The sequence below is a fragment of the Hyla sarda genome, chromosome 4 (assembly GCF_029499605.1).
Source record: "Hyla sarda isolate aHylSar1 chromosome 4, aHylSar1.hap1, whole genome shotgun sequence".
In the NCBI taxonomy this organism is placed as follows: domain Eukaryota; kingdom Metazoa; phylum Chordata; class Amphibia; order Anura; family Hylidae; genus Hyla; species Hyla sarda.
The window spans coordinates 417,696,052-417,714,175 of record NC_079192.1 but is presented as its reverse complement, the minus strand read 5'-3'; the positions used below and the strand labels follow the sequence as shown (position 1 = coordinate 417,714,175).

At 43.5% G+C, this 18,124-nt stretch overlaps 1 protein-coding gene across 1 annotated transcript in view; it reads right to left on the bottom strand.

Annotated features, from left to right (window-relative positions):
* Window positions 1–594: 594 nt before the first annotated feature.
* Window positions 595–18,124, bottom strand: part of LOC130267745 (chromatin remodeling regulator CECR2) — a gene marked incomplete in the record, with an annotated part of 40,513 nt that continues 22,983 nt past the window's right edge. Inside the window, 10 exon segments of the mRNA XM_056517906.1 lie at window positions 595–889; window positions 5,454–5,550; window positions 8,659–9,811; window positions 10,944–11,610; window positions 11,692–11,814; window positions 15,307–15,668; window positions 16,453–16,579; window positions 16,704–16,795; window positions 17,667–17,710; window positions 17,891–18,020. Coding sequence (XP_056373881.1) covers window positions 884–889; window positions 5,454–5,550; window positions 8,659–9,811; window positions 10,944–11,610; window positions 11,692–11,814; window positions 15,307–15,668; window positions 16,453–16,579; window positions 16,704–16,795; window positions 17,667–17,710; window positions 17,891–18,020 — 2,801 coding nt within the window.

Sequence of the window (18,124 nt, the reverse complement as noted above, 5' to 3'; positions counted from 1 at the left end):
AAAAATAAACTTAAAATAGAGAATAAATCGAAATATATACGGCTTTTCCCACTTGGAGCGACTGCTGAGGTAACTGGAGGTTGTGTGGGACAAAGCAACACAAAAACACAAAAAACTTCATATACATATACATACAAATACATAAAAAAAGCAATAAAAAAATATACAAAAAAATAAATACAAAATTCACATTCTGTGGGACAGCCTGGAGAATACTGTCGGCCGAAAAGGGATAGAAAAAAAAAAAAAGGAAAAAAAAAAAAAGTTCTGGTAGAGTGGTTGCAAAACTATATCTCCCAGCATGCCATGACAGCCGAAGGCTGAGAAAAGGCAAAATCTAGAAACCATCCTGCATCATTTCTGTACTTGCGTACACGAATGAAAACTTTATATGTTCCTCGTGGGCGGGATCTGATGAAAGAAAATACATTTGCTTTGACGCCTATGAGGAGCAAGTTCATGTTTGGTGTCCTCAGTGGTCAGACCCATTAATTCAGAAAAACGTATCCAGAAAATGTAATTATAATAAAAAAAAAAAAAAAAAAGGGTGTGGGGGGGGGGGGGGGGGGGTCGGGGGAGAACATTGAAGGCAGCAATCAGTGGAGTGTAAACAGAGCATCAGGGGCCCCGCGGGCACCATGTGCGGAATTCCTGAGAACTTCGGGTCCGTAAACCTCAAGAGGAGGAGGAGTTTAGAGTTTGATATGACCAGTTTGTGGTGGACGCTCAACATACAGAAGGTTGCGGGAGCTTCGGATAGGACAGGGGGGGGGGGGGGGGAGACACGGAAGGGTGCCCCCCCCCCCCTCAAAAGGCACGGATCAATGGAGGGGGGACAGCGATCATGATGCTGATTGAGGAGTCGTCCTGAATGTCACTCAGATTAGGTCTGTGGAGGTAAAAGTATATCATCAGTATAGAACCAATACAGGGTGTCAACAACTCAATTACCCATGATCCCGCAAATCAGAAATGTTTTCCTGTCCTTTTAAAACTTTTTTTTTTTTTTTTTTTTTTTAAACCTGCATCATTTTATTAGATTAACCCCCTCCATGGTACAAAGCTATTTTTCACTCTACCCATTTCAGGGAGCAGGACGAGAGCTGGGCTGTTTACCTAGCGGTACATGCACAGTTACCTCCTCCATTAGTTGCCTGTCCAATCACAGCACAGCATATTACTCGTACTGGTGAAATTGCATAGGACAAAATAGGCCAACACTGTAGGTTTACACAGCACAATACTATAAAGCGCAAATGGGGGTGGCTGAAGGAGTAACTAATTCACTAGGTTTGGACAGTGGTATGTAAGCAGAAATGAAAAACAACAGCAGAACAGCAAGGAATGGGTTATGCAAAGCACAGAGCTGCTGCTTAGAACAAGCCTGCAGACTAAGGCCATGTTCACATATTTGATTTCTTGCAGAATGTCCACCCAGAAAACACAGCTTGCAGTTACATAGACATTTTGAATCTAAATACAGGTGGCCAATAGCAGATTGTAGGGAACCAGGAAAAGGAGAGTAGAAAAAAGCAGGGGTTCAAGACGAGTGCTACTGCTGGAATAAAAGAATGCGGAACGCCAATAAAGCACAGGACAGTTTATTATGGTTTAGAACAATCAGACAACGCGTTTCGGCACCAGCATGTGCCTTCTTTAGGTCCATAAAATAAATGATTTTGGCGTCCTGAAGCCTATGTTGTGCTGTGGTGGCGTGCTCAGGGGAAGGGAGACATCTAGTGGACAAAACTTTTTTCTGCGGTAAGGAGTTTTTTGGTAAATGTGGATGCAGCTTGCTTCCCAAAGGACATAAAGATCGGACAGTTGTGATCCAATATGTCTGCTCCTTCTCTTCCACGACATCTGCCATTGTTTTTGCCAGGTGTTGTCCCACCCCAGGATTTTTTTCATTTTTTTTTTTTTGCTGTGGATTTATTTTAATATGTTCTATGTGATTACATTTTAGGTTGAACTCTATGGATTCTTGTCTTTTTTCAACCTTACAAACTAGGTTACTATGTATTTTTGTGCTAGTGGATTTTATTTTAGTATTATACCTAACTACAGTTGGTTAATCGCAGGGAAGGGAGACACCTAGTGGGCAAAACTTTTTTCCTGATGTAAAGAAGAATTATTATTATTATTATTATTATTATTATTATTATTATTATTATTATTATTATTATTATTATTATTATATCAATGCATCATTTAAGACTAGAGATGAGCGAACTTATAGTAAATTCCATTCGTCACGAACTTCTCGGCTCGGCAGTTGAAATCTTTTTCCTGCATAAATTAGTTTAGCTTTCAGGTGCTCCTGTGGGCTGGAAAAGGTGGATACAGTCCTGGGAGACTCTTTCCTAGGACTGTATCCACCTTTTCCAGCCCACCGGAGCACCTGAAAGCTGAACTAATTTACGCAGGATAAGTCATCAACTGCCGAGCCGAGAAGTTTGTGACAAATCGAATTTACTGCAACTTCGCTTATCTCTATTTAAGACCTATTCATCTTCCTGCCAAAACCCCTTTGTCAACATATATGAAGTACCATTAATATGGAGTAGCTAAAATGTAATCCTTTAACACCATAAACATCCACAGTGTTTCAGTCACCCTTCAGTCATTATTTTTTTTTTTTTATACATGAAGGATTAAATGGGCTCTGTCACTTTTTGGTGTTGTAGAGACAGGAGAGGAGCACGCTAAGAGAGACAGACTTACAGTGTAAGTGTTGCGATTGTCTCAGTCAGTTGACAAATGTTTGCAGTCTGAACCCTCCTGATCAGTTTTATAAAGGGTAATGAGAAGCAGCAGCACAGCAATAAAGAGATTACACCAAGCACTGAGCCACTTAAGAAAAGCCTGCAAACTATAGAGAGGGGGTGGGGTTATAGGAAGCAGCGTCGCGCTCATACAGCATCAGCACAGCAAGGAAGGGGTTACACTAAGCACTGGATCTGCTGCTGATGAGCCGAGTTGGAAGGCATAGTAAAAAGAAAAAAAACTCTTATTTAATAATTTCAACACATACTAGCTATGTTTTCATATGCAAGTTATTTTTTTTTTTTTTACCTGTATTTTATTTACTTTTTATATGCATTTTTTTTTTTTTAAGTAAGATTTTGTTTGTACTGTAAAATCTCTCTCGTAGCCTTCATTGGGGGACACCTATACTGATGAATATATGCTCTTGCCACTAGGAGGCGCTGACACTAGGAAAAAGCCAGCTCCTCCCTGGCAGGATATACCCGCCCACTGGAAGTGAGGTAATCAGTTTTGTCACAAAGCAGTAGGAGAAACCAACAAAGAAACATGTCCGAAGGACCCTAGAAAAGAATCCCAGATTTAAAAAAATAAAATAAAAAAAATGAGAAAAAAAAAAAAAACAAGAACCGGAAAAGATTATCCAGACAAAAAATATGAAGAATTGGGTGGGTGCTACAAGAAACATTTTACAGTGAGTAAAAGAAAAAAAATCTTTTCTTGGTCGCTCTTCATTGGGGGACACCTATACTGATGGGATGTACAAAAGCAGTCCCTGGGGTGGGAAAGAACAACCACCAGAGGCAGGAAATCAGTCCCGAGACTGAACCCCAGACTCCATAAGGCTCACGGACGAGACCCTGGGACAAAAGACAATCGAGGCCTGGAGCAAACGGGAAAACACAGCTGGGATTCCCAGGTTCTGGTCACAAGGTGGTTACCCAAAAGACTGTTGTGTCGGTGAAGCGCAACTGACACTGTCAAAGGGAATTGCGCCAAGAAAGGAGGAGAGCAATGGCAGAACCATAACAACAGACGGTGGCTAGTCAATGGTGCAACACACCAGAACTGTGGTCGCAGAGTTCGCAGAACCCACAGAGTTCTTCATTTTTCTTCTTTGTAACTTCACTTTGAAATTGAGTCACCGGACAGAAGCGTCGGGAGCGGCAGGAATGGGGGAGGTGAACTGGTGGATTAGAAAGCCATGCACAGAGTGTGGCTAATTTTCATAGGGACACACCAGGTCCCGCATTCAGAACCACACACGGTAAGTGGGTGACCAGCCCTAAGCCGTGATAGTGGTAGGCATGTGGAGAGGGACCTGGGAAAGTAGGGAACCCTGCAAACCACTATGCGTAGCATTGTATAAGGTCCATGGAACAACATGGGATCACACTCGCGGAACCACAGCTTGGCAGTGTGTTACCTGAACTTCCGCCACGGTGTGGGCCATGTATGGTAGGTGACCCGACGTAGTAGTAAACCATGCAGACAACTGTGTTGCTGACTGGTATAGGATTCCTGAAGGTACAGGGTCACTCCTTCGAACCCTCCCACAGAAGTGGGGCACTGGAGCGCGGCCGATCCGATGGGCGACCTGGTGGTCTAGGAGACCATGCAGACTAATATCTGCCTGACTAGCATCAGTCCTGTGTACCTGCTGGGACCATGTTCCAGATTCCTTCCACCATCAGAGAGGTATAGGAAACCCAGCCATGCACGCGGCCGCCCAGAGAGGAGACCGACTGCGGCAGAAAGAGTGCAGACAACGAGGCACTGGCTTTACGAGTACACTTCCAGGTGCTGGGGAAGAGGGGACAACAGCCAGATAGGCGATTACTGTGCCCTTTTGTCACATGTGGGAGGGCGGGGAGGCCTAGGAGCCATGGATAGAATCCCTGTCACCCCGGGAGATCGGGGGAGACAGAGGAGCCGTGGATAGTATCCCATCACCCCGTATAGGGTCCATAGGACACGCCAGGTCACTTCTTCGGACACCGGGCATTAGCAGTGGGGTACCGGAACTCCAGCCGCAGATACACCAGGTATTTGATAAATGACAGGTGGGGGAGGAAACCATGCAGACCACTGTCTGGTTTCCAGGTATGGGTCCATATGATACAACGGGTCACTCCTTCGGACATCGAGCACTAGTAGTGGGGTATCGGAATGCCAGCCACGGATGCGGCCACTATAAGATTTGTGACCTGTGGAGGTAGGAATCATTGTATGCACACACCAAGAACCCTTCCCGATGGATGACCGACGGATAAGAAACCACTGCTCCGGATGCCCAGTACCCTCCCTACTTAACTAGAAAACAAGAAAATAAAAGACCAGGTCTGGAGAGCTCCCGAACATGTGTCTTGCCTCCTACTGACACTAAAACAGATTACCTCACTTCCAGTGGGCGGGTATATCCTGCCAGGGAGGAGCCAACTTCTTTTCCTAGTATCAGCGCCTCCTAGTGGCAAGAGCATTTACCCATCAGTATAGGTGTCCCCCAATGAAGCACAACCAAGAAATATACAATTTTTCTTTCTATTTTTGCCATTTTCAACTGTAACTGGGGCATCTCTAAAAACTACCAGTAAAAAAAATAAAAAATAATAAAAAATAATAATAAGCGGCCCAGTGTGGTGACAACCACGGACTTCCACAATGGCGCACCATGGGCTGTAACCTACCTGATCCAGGGGTAACATGGGGGCCCGTTCCATCATCTCCCCCTGCACTGGAGTTCTGCCTTTTGGGAAAGGTGACGTCTGCATTTGTAGCTGCATTCTGAAAGGGAGAAGTGAACATGAAGGATCATATAGGAATATCACACAACAACTACAGAATATAAAAGTAAGAGCTACTCGGAAGGGCCCCAAGAGCCACATCCGATTCTTAAAAAGGGGCCCCCCCAGGGAAGTATACAGTAGAACAAAAAAAAACAAACTCTAAAACCACCACACTACCTAGATATGTTCCCTGTAAATGATCCAAGAAAAATCAAGAACATATTCCAATTGCACAATATATATTTATTAACAACACAATAATAGTGGTAGAAGTGGTTCAAGGCAAATGTAAACCAATGATTATGGAAAGCATATGGGGGCAGCTAGTCTTATCCCGATCTATATTTCCTTCCTGACTATACTGTAGGTCCCCTGTCCTAGTGACCTGGGCCTACACCAGAACCTCCTAGTAAACCCTAGGCTGGATGGGAGACGCATATATTGGTGATATATCAGTTAGATACGGCAGGGGAATGACCCCCTAAGGTAGGGGGCTGAGTATATATAGTCTCACAGATAAATTACAGGAAAACCAAACATGTGGGAAATAACCAGGGTATAACACCGTATTCAGATATGTGACATGAGCAGTTGTCTGTACAGCATAGTTGGAGATACATATGCACATAAAGGTAAGACCACATATCCAACGCGTTTCGCTACTCTGTATTACTAGTTTATTACTCAGTCACATGCGGACAGCTGGTATACACTATCCTCTCTCCCTAGTCCTTTGGACCGGACCCAGTACATACCTCTGGGACACACGCACCAGACCTATTGCTCCCGAGTGGGGACTATTACAAGTACCTACCTGTTACCGGGTTACCCATGCACAAGACCTAATTGCTCCCAAGCGGGGACTAACATTCACCAAGGATTCATCTATTACCAGGTTACCCACGTAACGTTGTCTGTACAGCATAGTTGGAGATATACATACGCACATAAATGTAAAACCACATAACCAACGCGTTTCGCTACTCTATTACTACAGGTAGCTCCTCAGGGATTAGTAAGGAATACTTAGAGAGGGGTCACTGGAGACCCTACACATGGTTGCTATGTGCCATCACAAGTATAGATTCTTGAAGGAGTGCGTACTTTAGGTATTCTTCAACTGTTATTGGTGCTTTATCTTATACGTGGGTAACCCGGCAATAGATGAATCCTTGGTGAATGTTAGTCCCCGCTTGGGAGCAATTAGGTCTTGTGCATGGGTAACCCGGTAACAGGTAGGTACTTGTAATAGCCCCCACTCGGGAGCAAATAGGTCTGGTGCGTGTGTCCCAGAGGTATGTACTGGGTCCGGTCCAAAGGACCCGGGAGAGAGGATAGTGTATACCAGCTGTCCGCATGTCACTGAGTAATACACTAGTAATACAGAGAAGCGAAACGCGTTGGATATGTGGTCTTACCCTTATGTGCATATGTATATCTCCAACTGTGCTGTACAGACAACTGCTCATGTCACATATCTGAATACGGTGTTATACCCTGGTTATTTACCACAGGTCCTTTTATGTGTACTTACCACATGTTTGGTTTTCCTGTAATTTATCTGTGCGATTATATTCTCAGCCCCCTAACTTAGGGGCCATTCCCCTGCCGTATCTAACTGATATATCACCAATATATGTGTCTCCCATCCAGCCTAGGGTCTACTAGGAGGTTCTGGTGTAGGCCCAGGTCACTAGGACAGGGGACCTACAGTATAGTCAGGAAGGAAATATAGATCGGGATAAGACTAGCTGCCCCCATATGCTTTCCATAATCATTGGTTTACATTTGCCTTTAACCACTTCTACCACTATTATTGTGTTGTTAATAAATATATATTGTGCAATTGGAATATGTTATTCTTGATTTTTCTATGATTTTCCTAAAATATTTCCCCATTATATTAGACTAGTAACATCTCTACAAGTTACATCTATGTGCCCTGTAAATGATCCAGCCTGATATGCATGGCTCAGGTGGCCTTTTGTCTTCTCTGGCATCCTTCCCTCCCCTTAACTCATAGATACTACATTTCTCAGGAATCATTGCAGCTCACTCTCCGAGAGAAGCCCCCACCCTCCTGCTCTGAGCAGCATAAGGTCTTAGCACTAAAGGAAGAAGGACTCATCAATGCAGGCCAAAAACCACATGGTCTGTGTCTCTCAGGAGGGTGGGGTCTTTTTTTCAGAGAGGGATTTAAAAGGGGGTACACCGGTGGAATATATTTTTTTTATAATCAATTGGTGCCAGAAAGTTAAACACATTTGTAAATGACTTCTGTTAAAAAATCTTTACCCTTCCAGTACTTTTTTGCAGCTGTATACTACAGAGAAAATGTGTTTCTTTTTTTATTTCTTTTTTGCCACAGTGCTCTCTGCTGACACCTGATGCCTGTATCAGAAACTGTCCAGAGCAGGAGAAAATCCCCATTGCAAATATATGCGGCTCTGTATAGTTCTTGACACGGACAGAGGTGTCAGCAGAGAGCACTGTGGACAAGACAAAAAAAATTAAAAAAGAAAAGAATTTCCTCTGTACCATACAGCTGCTAAAAAGTACTGGAAGGGTAAAGATTTTTAATCTTAAAATCTGTTTAACTCTCTGGCACCAGTTGATTTAAAAATAAAAAAGTTTTACACCGGAGTACCCCTTTAAATAAGGAGACCCTGGATGGCAGTATGGTGCATTTTCCTCACTCCCTGCATGTAAGGCTGGGTTAACGTCACGTTTTTCCCAATACGGGACCGCATACGGCTGGGGGGAGCTAAAACCGGGCGCTCCCGTATCCCTGCAGTATGCCACCCGTATTAAATGTACTTCAATGAGTCAACCACGGTTTTAGGTCCGGTAGAAAACCGCGTACGGGCAAAAGTGAGCCAACCGGTTCACTCCGGTCGGCTCATTGAAATACATTATATACGGGCAACATATGGGAGTGCCTGGTTTTAGCTCCCCCCAGCCTAAGTGACAATTGAAAGGGGAGAAACTGCTCTAGATAGCAAATGACTGATAAGATAATTAAATCGGATTATGAGGGGGAATGGATGGGCTACGGGTTTAGTTACTCGAAGTAGATCTTTAAGCAGATTTGAAGCAATGTACCTACCCTTGTGGCCGGTAAAGTTCACTAAATTGGTGCATCCCGCCCTGCTCCATCATAGCAGCATGGAAGTGCCCTCTACTCTCCATATGTGGGTAACCAGAGCCCATTTGTGGGTGGCCGTTGGTCTGTCCAGGCACAGGGTGGCGTTGCTGGTGTAGAGGCAGCCGCGGGTATCCTCGAGGAGGGTACTGGTGTTGGGGAGGGTAGTGCAGTTGAGTCATCATATTAGATGGGGGCTGGAAGTTGACATTTGCCCAGCCCTGCGGCCGTCCATAGGCATATGGGCCACTCTGTCTCTTATGACTGTCTAAATCCAGGAACTGTTTGGGGCTCTCTGGACGGGTGGAGGAGTCATCGCTCTTCTCTCCTTTCCCCTCGGGGCACTCAGTGTTTTCTCCCGGCACGGCTCTGGGTTCTCCTTCCAGCAGAGGAGACATGAGAAGGCTCCGTAACTCTCCCATATTTTGTGTGTTGATAGCCCCATCTGGTTGTGGGTAACCCCCTGGGTGCCGGGGGGTCTGCTGTCCATTGTGGTTCCAGCGTTGGTACTCCTGAGGGTAATAGGGAGGCCGCTGGTAAGGCTGATATGGAGGCTGCGCTTGTTGTGGCTGCGGGTAAGAGTAAGCCTCACCCTGGTGATGGTATCCAGGGAATTGGCCTGGGTGAGGTCGTAGGTGTCCATTCCCTAACTGCTGGAGTGGATAACGAGGTCCTGGGGGCCGTTCAGGTCCTGGACACTGACCCATGCGAGGTCTGTTACCAGCAGCTGGAACCATAGGGGCCAATTCCCCCTTATGTGCTGGTCCTGCCATGTCTACATAGGGCGAAGGCCGAGGAACCTCTTGGTGAGTGATTGGCTCAGGGTCCATTTTAGCACTTCCGTCTGCTCCCTCAGGTGGCCTTTCTGGTGCGTCCAATACATTCGGAGGGACCAGAAGGTTCTGCTCAGAACCAGAACAAATGCCGGACCCTGAAGCCGCTGACTTGTCCTCATTTTGGACATCACTGGGAATTGGATTAGTCAGAATCTCAGGGATTACCTCCGAGGGATGAGCCAACCTGGGATCTGGGATTGTTGGTAAGTTGGACGGCAACGACAAATCTGGCAGGGTCTGGTCTTGTGACATCACTGGGGGTGCAGGAGATGGACAAACTTCTATAAATGATAATGAGAAGAATAGTGAGCGCAGCTCTGGAGTATAATACAGGATATAACTCAGGATCAGTACAGGATAAGTAATGTAATGTATGTATACCGTGACCTCACCAGCAGAATAGTGAGTACAGCTCTGGAGTATAATACAGGATATAACTCAGGATCAGTACAGGATAAGTAATGTAATGTATGTACACAGTGACCTCACCAGCAGAATAGTGAGTACAGCTCTGGGGTATAATACAGGATATAACTCCGGATCAGTACAGGATAAGTAATGTAATATATGTACACAGTGACCTCACCAGCAGAATAGTGAGTACAGCTCTGGAGTATAATACAGGATATAACTCAGGATCAGTACAGGATAAGTAATGTATGTACACAGTGACCTCACCAGCAGAATAGTGAGTATAGCTCTGGAGTATAATACAGGATATAACTCAGGATCAGTACAGGATAAGTAATGTAATGTATGTACACAGTGACCTCACCAGCAGAATAGTGAGTACAGCTCTAGAGTATAATACAGGATATAACTCAGGATCAGTACAGGATAAGTAATGTAATGTATGTACACAGAGACCTCACCAGCAGAATAGTGAGTACAGCTCTGGGGTATAATACAGGATATAACTCAGGATCAGTACAGGATAAGTAATGTAATGTATATACACAGTGACCTCACCAGCAGAATAGTGAGTGCAGCTCTGGGGTATAATACAGGATATAACTCAGGATCAGTACAGGATAAGTAATGTAATGTATGTACACAGTGACCTCACCAGCAGAATAGTGAGTACAGCTCTGGAGTATAATACAGGATATAACTCAGGATCAGTACAGGATAAGTAATGTAATGTATGTACACAGTGTCCTCACCAGCAGAATAGTGAGTACAGCTCTGGAGTATAATACAGGATATAACTCAGGATCAGTACAGGATAAGTAATGTAATGTATGTACACAGTGACCTCACCAGCAGAATAGTGAGTACAGCTCTGGAGTATAATACAGGATATAACTCAGGATCAGTACAGGATAAGTAATGTAATGTATGTACACAGTGACCTCACCAGCAGAATAGTGAGCGCACAACTATTTATCAGTTTCTTTATATTCAGCATTTTACCTGCTTTATCTGTCGTTCTTTCAGGATTTGGAGCGTCTTCTGATCCATTATTTCCATTGTTTATCTCACTGGGCTGTAATGAAGTGGATGATGTCTGAGGGGGGTCAGGGGTGAGAGGCACCTGAGATGGGTAAGCGGTTGCAGGGGGTGGATTCGGGTACGGTATAGACGGTGCCTGGGGTGGGTAAGGATTTGAGGACGGCTGAGACACATTGCCTGATGCCGAGGAACAGACTAAAGACGACAATCTCTGCATCGCAATCATCTCCGGACTGTCCATCATGGAATTCCCTGAACCAAACGAAGGTCTGACCCCAGGGTGGGGGCCCGGGGGTCTTAGTCGAGGGTCTGAAGGTTGATAGTATCGAGGAGGTTGTTCTACTCCATCTTCTGCTATCAGACCTGGGTGCCGATGTCCATTTCCATTCCACGTAGCTGGCTGAGGTCCATATCTGTAAGGTGGATGAGAGGGGCCAGAGGGGGGCGCTCTTCCATCAGGTACAGGGGGTCTCACGGGGGGTATACAACCAGCAGGAGGGTTAGATTGCGGATGCTTGCCCCCTTCTTGGACAGATGTTCTTACTGGATACACAGGATCAGAGCCACCAGGTGCTCGCTGGGCTCTGTAGTCTGTACATTTATTATGTTCCGGCATGTGGACGCCAGCCTGCAACAAAACGACACGTCAAGTGGTGACAATGGATACAGCAAGAAAAATATACCGCCACACATATATACGACTGTGTACCTGAGCTCCATAACTCTGAGCACTATGAATGGGATCACCTGGGAGCGGCTCTGGGAATCTCAAGGGTCCAAAACCAAGGCCGGTGACTGATCCCCGAAGAGGAGCGTGCATCCCCATAGCGGACTGCAACATACATCACAGAGCAGTATTATACCCCCAGAACCAGAGATCATATACAACAGCCTAATATTTATACACTCTCCTACATAGGGGGCAGTATTATAGTAGTTCTATTCTTGTATATAGGGGTAGTATTATAGTAGTTCTATTCTTGTATATAGGGGCAGTATTATAGTAGTTATATTCTTGTATATAGGAGTAGTATTATAGTAGTTCTATTCTTGTATATAGGGGTAGTATTATAGTAGTTCTATTCTTGTATATAGGGGCAGTATTATAGTAGTTATATTCTTGTATATAGGAGTAGTATTATAGTAGTTATATTCTTGTATATAGGAGCAGTATTATAGTAGTTATATTCTTGTATATAGGGGCAGTATTATAGTAGTTATATTCTTGTATATAGGAGCAGTATTATAGTAGTTATATTCTTGTATATAGGAGCAGTATTATAGTAGTTATATTCTTGTATATAGGGGCAGTATTATAGTAGTTATATTCTTGCATATAGGGGCAGTATTATAGTAGTTATATTCTTGTATATAGGAAGCAGTATTATAGTAGTTATATTCTTGTATATAGGAGGATGTATTATAGTAGTTATATTCTTGTATATAGGAGGCAGTATTATAGTAGTTATATTCTTGTATATAGGAGGCAGTATTATAGTAGTTATATTCTTGTATATAGGAGGCAGTATTATAGTGGTTATATTCTTGTATATAGGAGGCAGTATTATAGTAGATATATTCTTGTATATAGGAGGCAGTATTATAGTAGATATATTCTTGTATATAGGAGCAGTATTATAGTAGTTATATTCTTGTATATGGGAGCAGTATTATAGTAGTTATATTCTTGTATATAGGAGCAGTATTATAGTAGTTATATTCTTGTATATAGGGGCAGTATTATAGTAGTTATATTCTTGCATATAGGGGCAGTATTATAGTAGTTATATTCTTGCATATAGGGGCAGTATTATAGTAGTTATATTCTTGTATATAGGGGCAGTATTATAGTAGTTATATTCTTGTATATAGGAAGCAGTATTATAGTAGTTATATTCTTGTATATAGGAGCAGTATTATAGTAGTTATATTCTTGTATATAGGAGCAATATTATAGTAGTTATATTCTTGTATATAGGAGGCAGTATTATAGTGGTTATATTCTTGTATATAGGAGGCAGTATTATAGTAGATATATTCTTGTATATAGGAGGCAGTATTATAGTAGATATATTCTTGTATATAGGAGCAGTATTATAGTAGTTATATTCTTGTATATAGGAGCAGTATTATAGTAGTTCTATTCTTGTATATAGGAGGCGGTATTATAGTAGTTATATTCTTGTATATAGGAGGCGGTATTATAGTGGTTATATTCTTGTATATAGGAGGCAGTATTATAGTAGATATATTCTTGTATATAGGAGCAGTATTATAGTAGTTATATTCTTGTATATAGGAGCAGTATTATAGTAGTTCTATTCTTGTATATAGGAGGCGGTATTATAGTAGTTATATTCTTGTATATAGGAGGCGGTATTATAGTAGTTCTATTCTTGTATATAGGAGGCGGTATTATAGTAGTTATATTCTTGTATATAGGAGGCGGTATTATAGTAGTTATATTCTTGTATATAGGGGGCAGTATTATAGTAGTTATATTCTTGTATATAGGAGGCAGTATTATAGTAGTTATATTCTTGTATATAGGAGGCAGTATTATAGTAGTTCTATTCTTGTATATAGGAGCAGTATTATAGTAGTTATATTCTTGTATATAGGGGGCAGTACTATAGTAGTTATATTCCTGTATATAGGGGGCAGTACTATAGTAGTTATATTCCTGTATATAGGGGCAGTATTTAGTCAGCCATCAATTGTGCAAGTTCTCCCACTTAAAAAGATGAGTATACTGTAATTTCCATCATAGGTATAACCTTCACTATGAGAGACAGAATGAGAAAAAGAATCCATAACATCACATTGTCTGATTTTTAAAGAATTTATTTGAAAATTATGGTGGAAAATAAGTATTTGGTCACCTACAAACAAGCAAGATTTCTGTCTCTCACAGACCTGTAACTTCTCCTTTAAGAGTCTCCTCTGTCCTCCACTCATTACCTGTATTAATGGCTCCTGTTTGAACTTGTTATCAGTATAAAAGACTCCTGTCCACAACCTCAAACAATCACACTCCAAACTCCACTATGGCCAAGACCAAAGAGCTGTTGAAGGACACCAGAAACAAAATTGTAGACCTGCACCAGGATGGGAAGACTGAATCTGCAATAGGCAAGCAGCTTGGTGTGAAGAAATCAACTGTGGGAGCAATTATTAGAAAATGGAAGACATACAAGACCACTGATAATCTCCCTCCATCTGGGGCTCCACACAAGATCTCACCCCGTGGTGTCAAAATGATCACAAGAACGGTGAGCAAAAATCCCAGAACCACACACGGGAACCAAGTTAATGACCTGCAGAGAGCTGGGACCAAAGTAACAAAGGCTACCATCAGTAACACACTACACCACAAGGGACTCAAATCATGCAGTGCCAGACGTGTCCCCCTGCTTAAGTCAGTACATGTCCGGTCCCGTCTGAAGTTAGCTAGAGAGCATTTGGATGATCCAGAAGAGGATTGGGAGAATGTCATATGGTCCGATGAAACCAAAGTAGAACTTTTTTGGTAAAAACTCAACTCGTCGTGTTTGGAGGAGAAAGAAAGCCGAGTTGCATCCAAAGAACACCATACCTACTGTGAAGCATGGGGTGGAAACATCATGCTTTGGGGCTGTTTTTCTGCCAAGGGACCAGGACGACTGATCCGTGTAAAGGAAAGAATGAATGGGGCCATGTATCGTGAGATTTTAAGTTAAAACCTCCTTCCATCAGTAAGGGCATTGAAGATAAAACGTGGCTGGGTCTTTCAGCATGACAATGATCTCAAACACACCACCTGGGCAACGAAGGAGTGGCTTCTTAAGAAGCATTTCAAGGTCCTGGAGTGGCCTAGCCAGTCTCCAGATCTCAACCCCATAGAAAACCTTTAAAGGGGGGGGGGTTAAAAGTCTGTGTTGCCCAGCGACAGCCCCAAAACATCACTGCTCTAGAGGAGATCTGCATGGAGGAATGGGCCAAAATACCAGCAACAGTGTGTGAAAACCTTGTGAAGACAAAACATGTGACCTCTGTCATTGCCAACAAAGGGAATATAAAAGTATTGAGAGGAACTTTTGTTATTAACCAAATACTTATTTTCCACCATAATTTGCGGATAAATTCTTTAATAATCAGACAATGTGATCTTATGGATTTTTTCTCATTCTGTCTCATAGTTGAGGTTATAACCTATGATGATAATTACAGCCTCATCTTTATAAAGGGGGAGAACTTGTACAATTGGTGGCTGACTAAATACTTTTTGCCCCACTGTATATGTATATCAGTATAAAACGTATAAATCAGTTCCTTATCTTTTTACCATGTCACCTGGATGGAACGAGTTCCTCGGCATTCCCCCATACTGCCCTGGATAGGCATACGGTTGTCCTTTTGGCGCTCTGCTCTCAGCCGGGTGCAGTCTGTCCTCTCCGTCCTCGCTGGGTGATGATTGGTGGATCATGCTGCTCTCTGAACTCTGCCTCTTTCTCCCACCTTCCTCTTTACCCTTCCTCCACCCTCCAGCCCTGGAGCGCCTCCCCTGGCTCCTTCTCTTCACAGGTTTCTCTTTGTCCTCGGAGCGAATCCAGGTGTCGCCATCAGACTCCGCATCATCATCCGGGAGATGTTTCAGTAAAGCCTTTCTAAAGCAGCGCTCCAGACTGTCAGCCATCTCTGTGTATTCTATTAGTGCGGATAATAAAAATATATTAGGGACAAAAATCGTATAAAAATAAAATGTATTAATTTATTATTTTTTAAATATTACTATTTATAAAAAAAAATTAAATATAATGTCACGCCCCTCAATCTACCCCATAGAGATACATGGAGGGGGGGTGTCGGTCACGGCCTCCTGCAAAGGTCGGACATCAGCTTTAGGAAAACTGCCGGGGCCACGTGCAGGAGATCGTGGGGGGTCCCAGCGCTTGGACCCCCGCAATCTATAACTCATCTGCTATCCTTAGATAGGAGAAGTTATTTTTCACTAGACTACTCTTTTAAAACATATTCTTAAATAATTTTATTATAATAAAAAATATAATTGAAACAAATTATGTAATTTTTTTTATTTTTATGATTAACCCCTTAAGGACACAGGACGTAAATGTACGTCCTGGTGAGCTGGTACTTAACGCACCAGGACGTACATTTACATCCTAAGCTTAACCACGCACATCGGAGCGATACCCGAATCATGCGCGGCAGGTCCCGGCTGCTGATCCCAGCCAGGGACCCGCCGGTAATGGCGGACATCCGCGATCCCGCGGATGTCCGCCATTAACCCCTCAGATGACGTGATCAAAACAGATCACGGCATCTGCAGCATCGCGGTCACTAAAATGGATTATCGGACCTCCCGCAGCGATCCGATCATCCAGCACGGCAGACGGAGGTGACCCTACCCTAAGAGAAAATTGCTGGTCATTAAATTCGCCACAAGTCTCTGTCTACCTGGAGAACTCACCGCTATCCAGCCCATTGTACTTGACGCAGTTTTTGAAGATTGTTTTCATGTCTTTGACGAACTGATCCTTGGTGAGGTAATACCCCGAGCACAACCGCTGCTCCACCTTGGAAATATCCATAGGACACTGGGGGACAAAACACGTTCAGATAATGGGGAAATAGTGTCCTCAGATTAAGGGGGGGGGGGGGAATATATATATTAAAGGGAAAATAACATGAAAACAGAACAAGATGGCGTCAGTGACTTACTGTGATTATATCATAGTAGTTAGGAGCGTAGGACTCATCCACCGGCTCCAGAAATGGCCAAGAATCCTTATGAGCCTTCACCACATCCAGGACTGAAGGAAGAAGAGATGTCAAGGGGAAATTGTTTACATAAAAGTTACTGTCTTGTGCAATACTACTATATATACTGATCCTATAGAGATAGCAGCAGTATACAGATAGAGCTGGGGGGAGGGGTTATAACTAATATGTATCCTGATCCCATAGAGACAGCAGTAGTATACAGATAGAGCTGGGGGGAGGGGGTATAACTAATATGTATCCTGATCCCATAGAGATAGCAGCAGTATACAGATAGAGCTGGGGGAGGGGGTATAACTACTATGCATCCTAATCCCAGAGAGATAGCAGTAGTATACAGATAGAGCTGGTGGGAGGGGGTATAAGTACTATGTATCCTAAGCAGTCATAAATAACATCAACGGCTATAAAGTATTATTCCATAGAAATATTCGACACTTATCAGCACATATCACATTAAGATAAGGGAACTGTTTGGAATCTTAAAGGGGTACACTGGCCCTATAGCAGATAAGATGTCTGATCATGGGGGTCCCACCGCTGGGGACCCCCACAATCTCTCACGCAGCATCCACCTGTGTGTGCTCCACGCAGCGCTTGAGGTTCCGAGTCTGATGCCTCAGGACCACGGGGCCGGAGTATCGCGATGTCATGACTCCTCCCCTGTATTATGTCACACCCCACCCCCTCAATGCAAGTCTATGGGAGGGGGTCGTAACGGCAGTCACGCCCCCTCCCATAGACTTGCATTGAGGGGGCAGGTCGGGACGTCACATAACTAATATATATCCTGATTCCATAGAGATAGTAGCAGCAGTATACAGATAGAGCTAAGAGAGTGCTTCTAACATTACAGCTGAGATAATTTCGTAGTGCACCCCAACATTCAGCCTCACATCTCACCTTTATACATGGCTGTGTACTGATCGTCCAGGTCAATAGCCAACCTGACAGGGAGGAGGGAGAAGATGGTAAGGACAATGTACTATATGAGAACTTCTATAACATCAATGTTTCTCAACCAGTGTGTCTCCAGCTGTTATGAAACTACAACTCCCAGCATGCCTAGACAGCCAACGGCACATTGGTCAAGAAACACTGCCCTATTCACACACACAAGCACTTACAGATCTGGCACTCGATATTCCCCCTGGATGGGTGAGGTTGGTTCCAGGTGGCATAATTCAGGGGGTAACTCTTTTCCCTGTGACAGTAGCCAGGACCGCTCCTCCCTCAGCTTCCTTCTCCGAGCCCGATCTGTAAAGTGTCACAAAAGAGAACACATTGTAACCACTTTATAATTGGGGGCGGTAGGGCTGTGTATCTATCCATCTCTCTATCCCTCATATCTCCTATCTCAC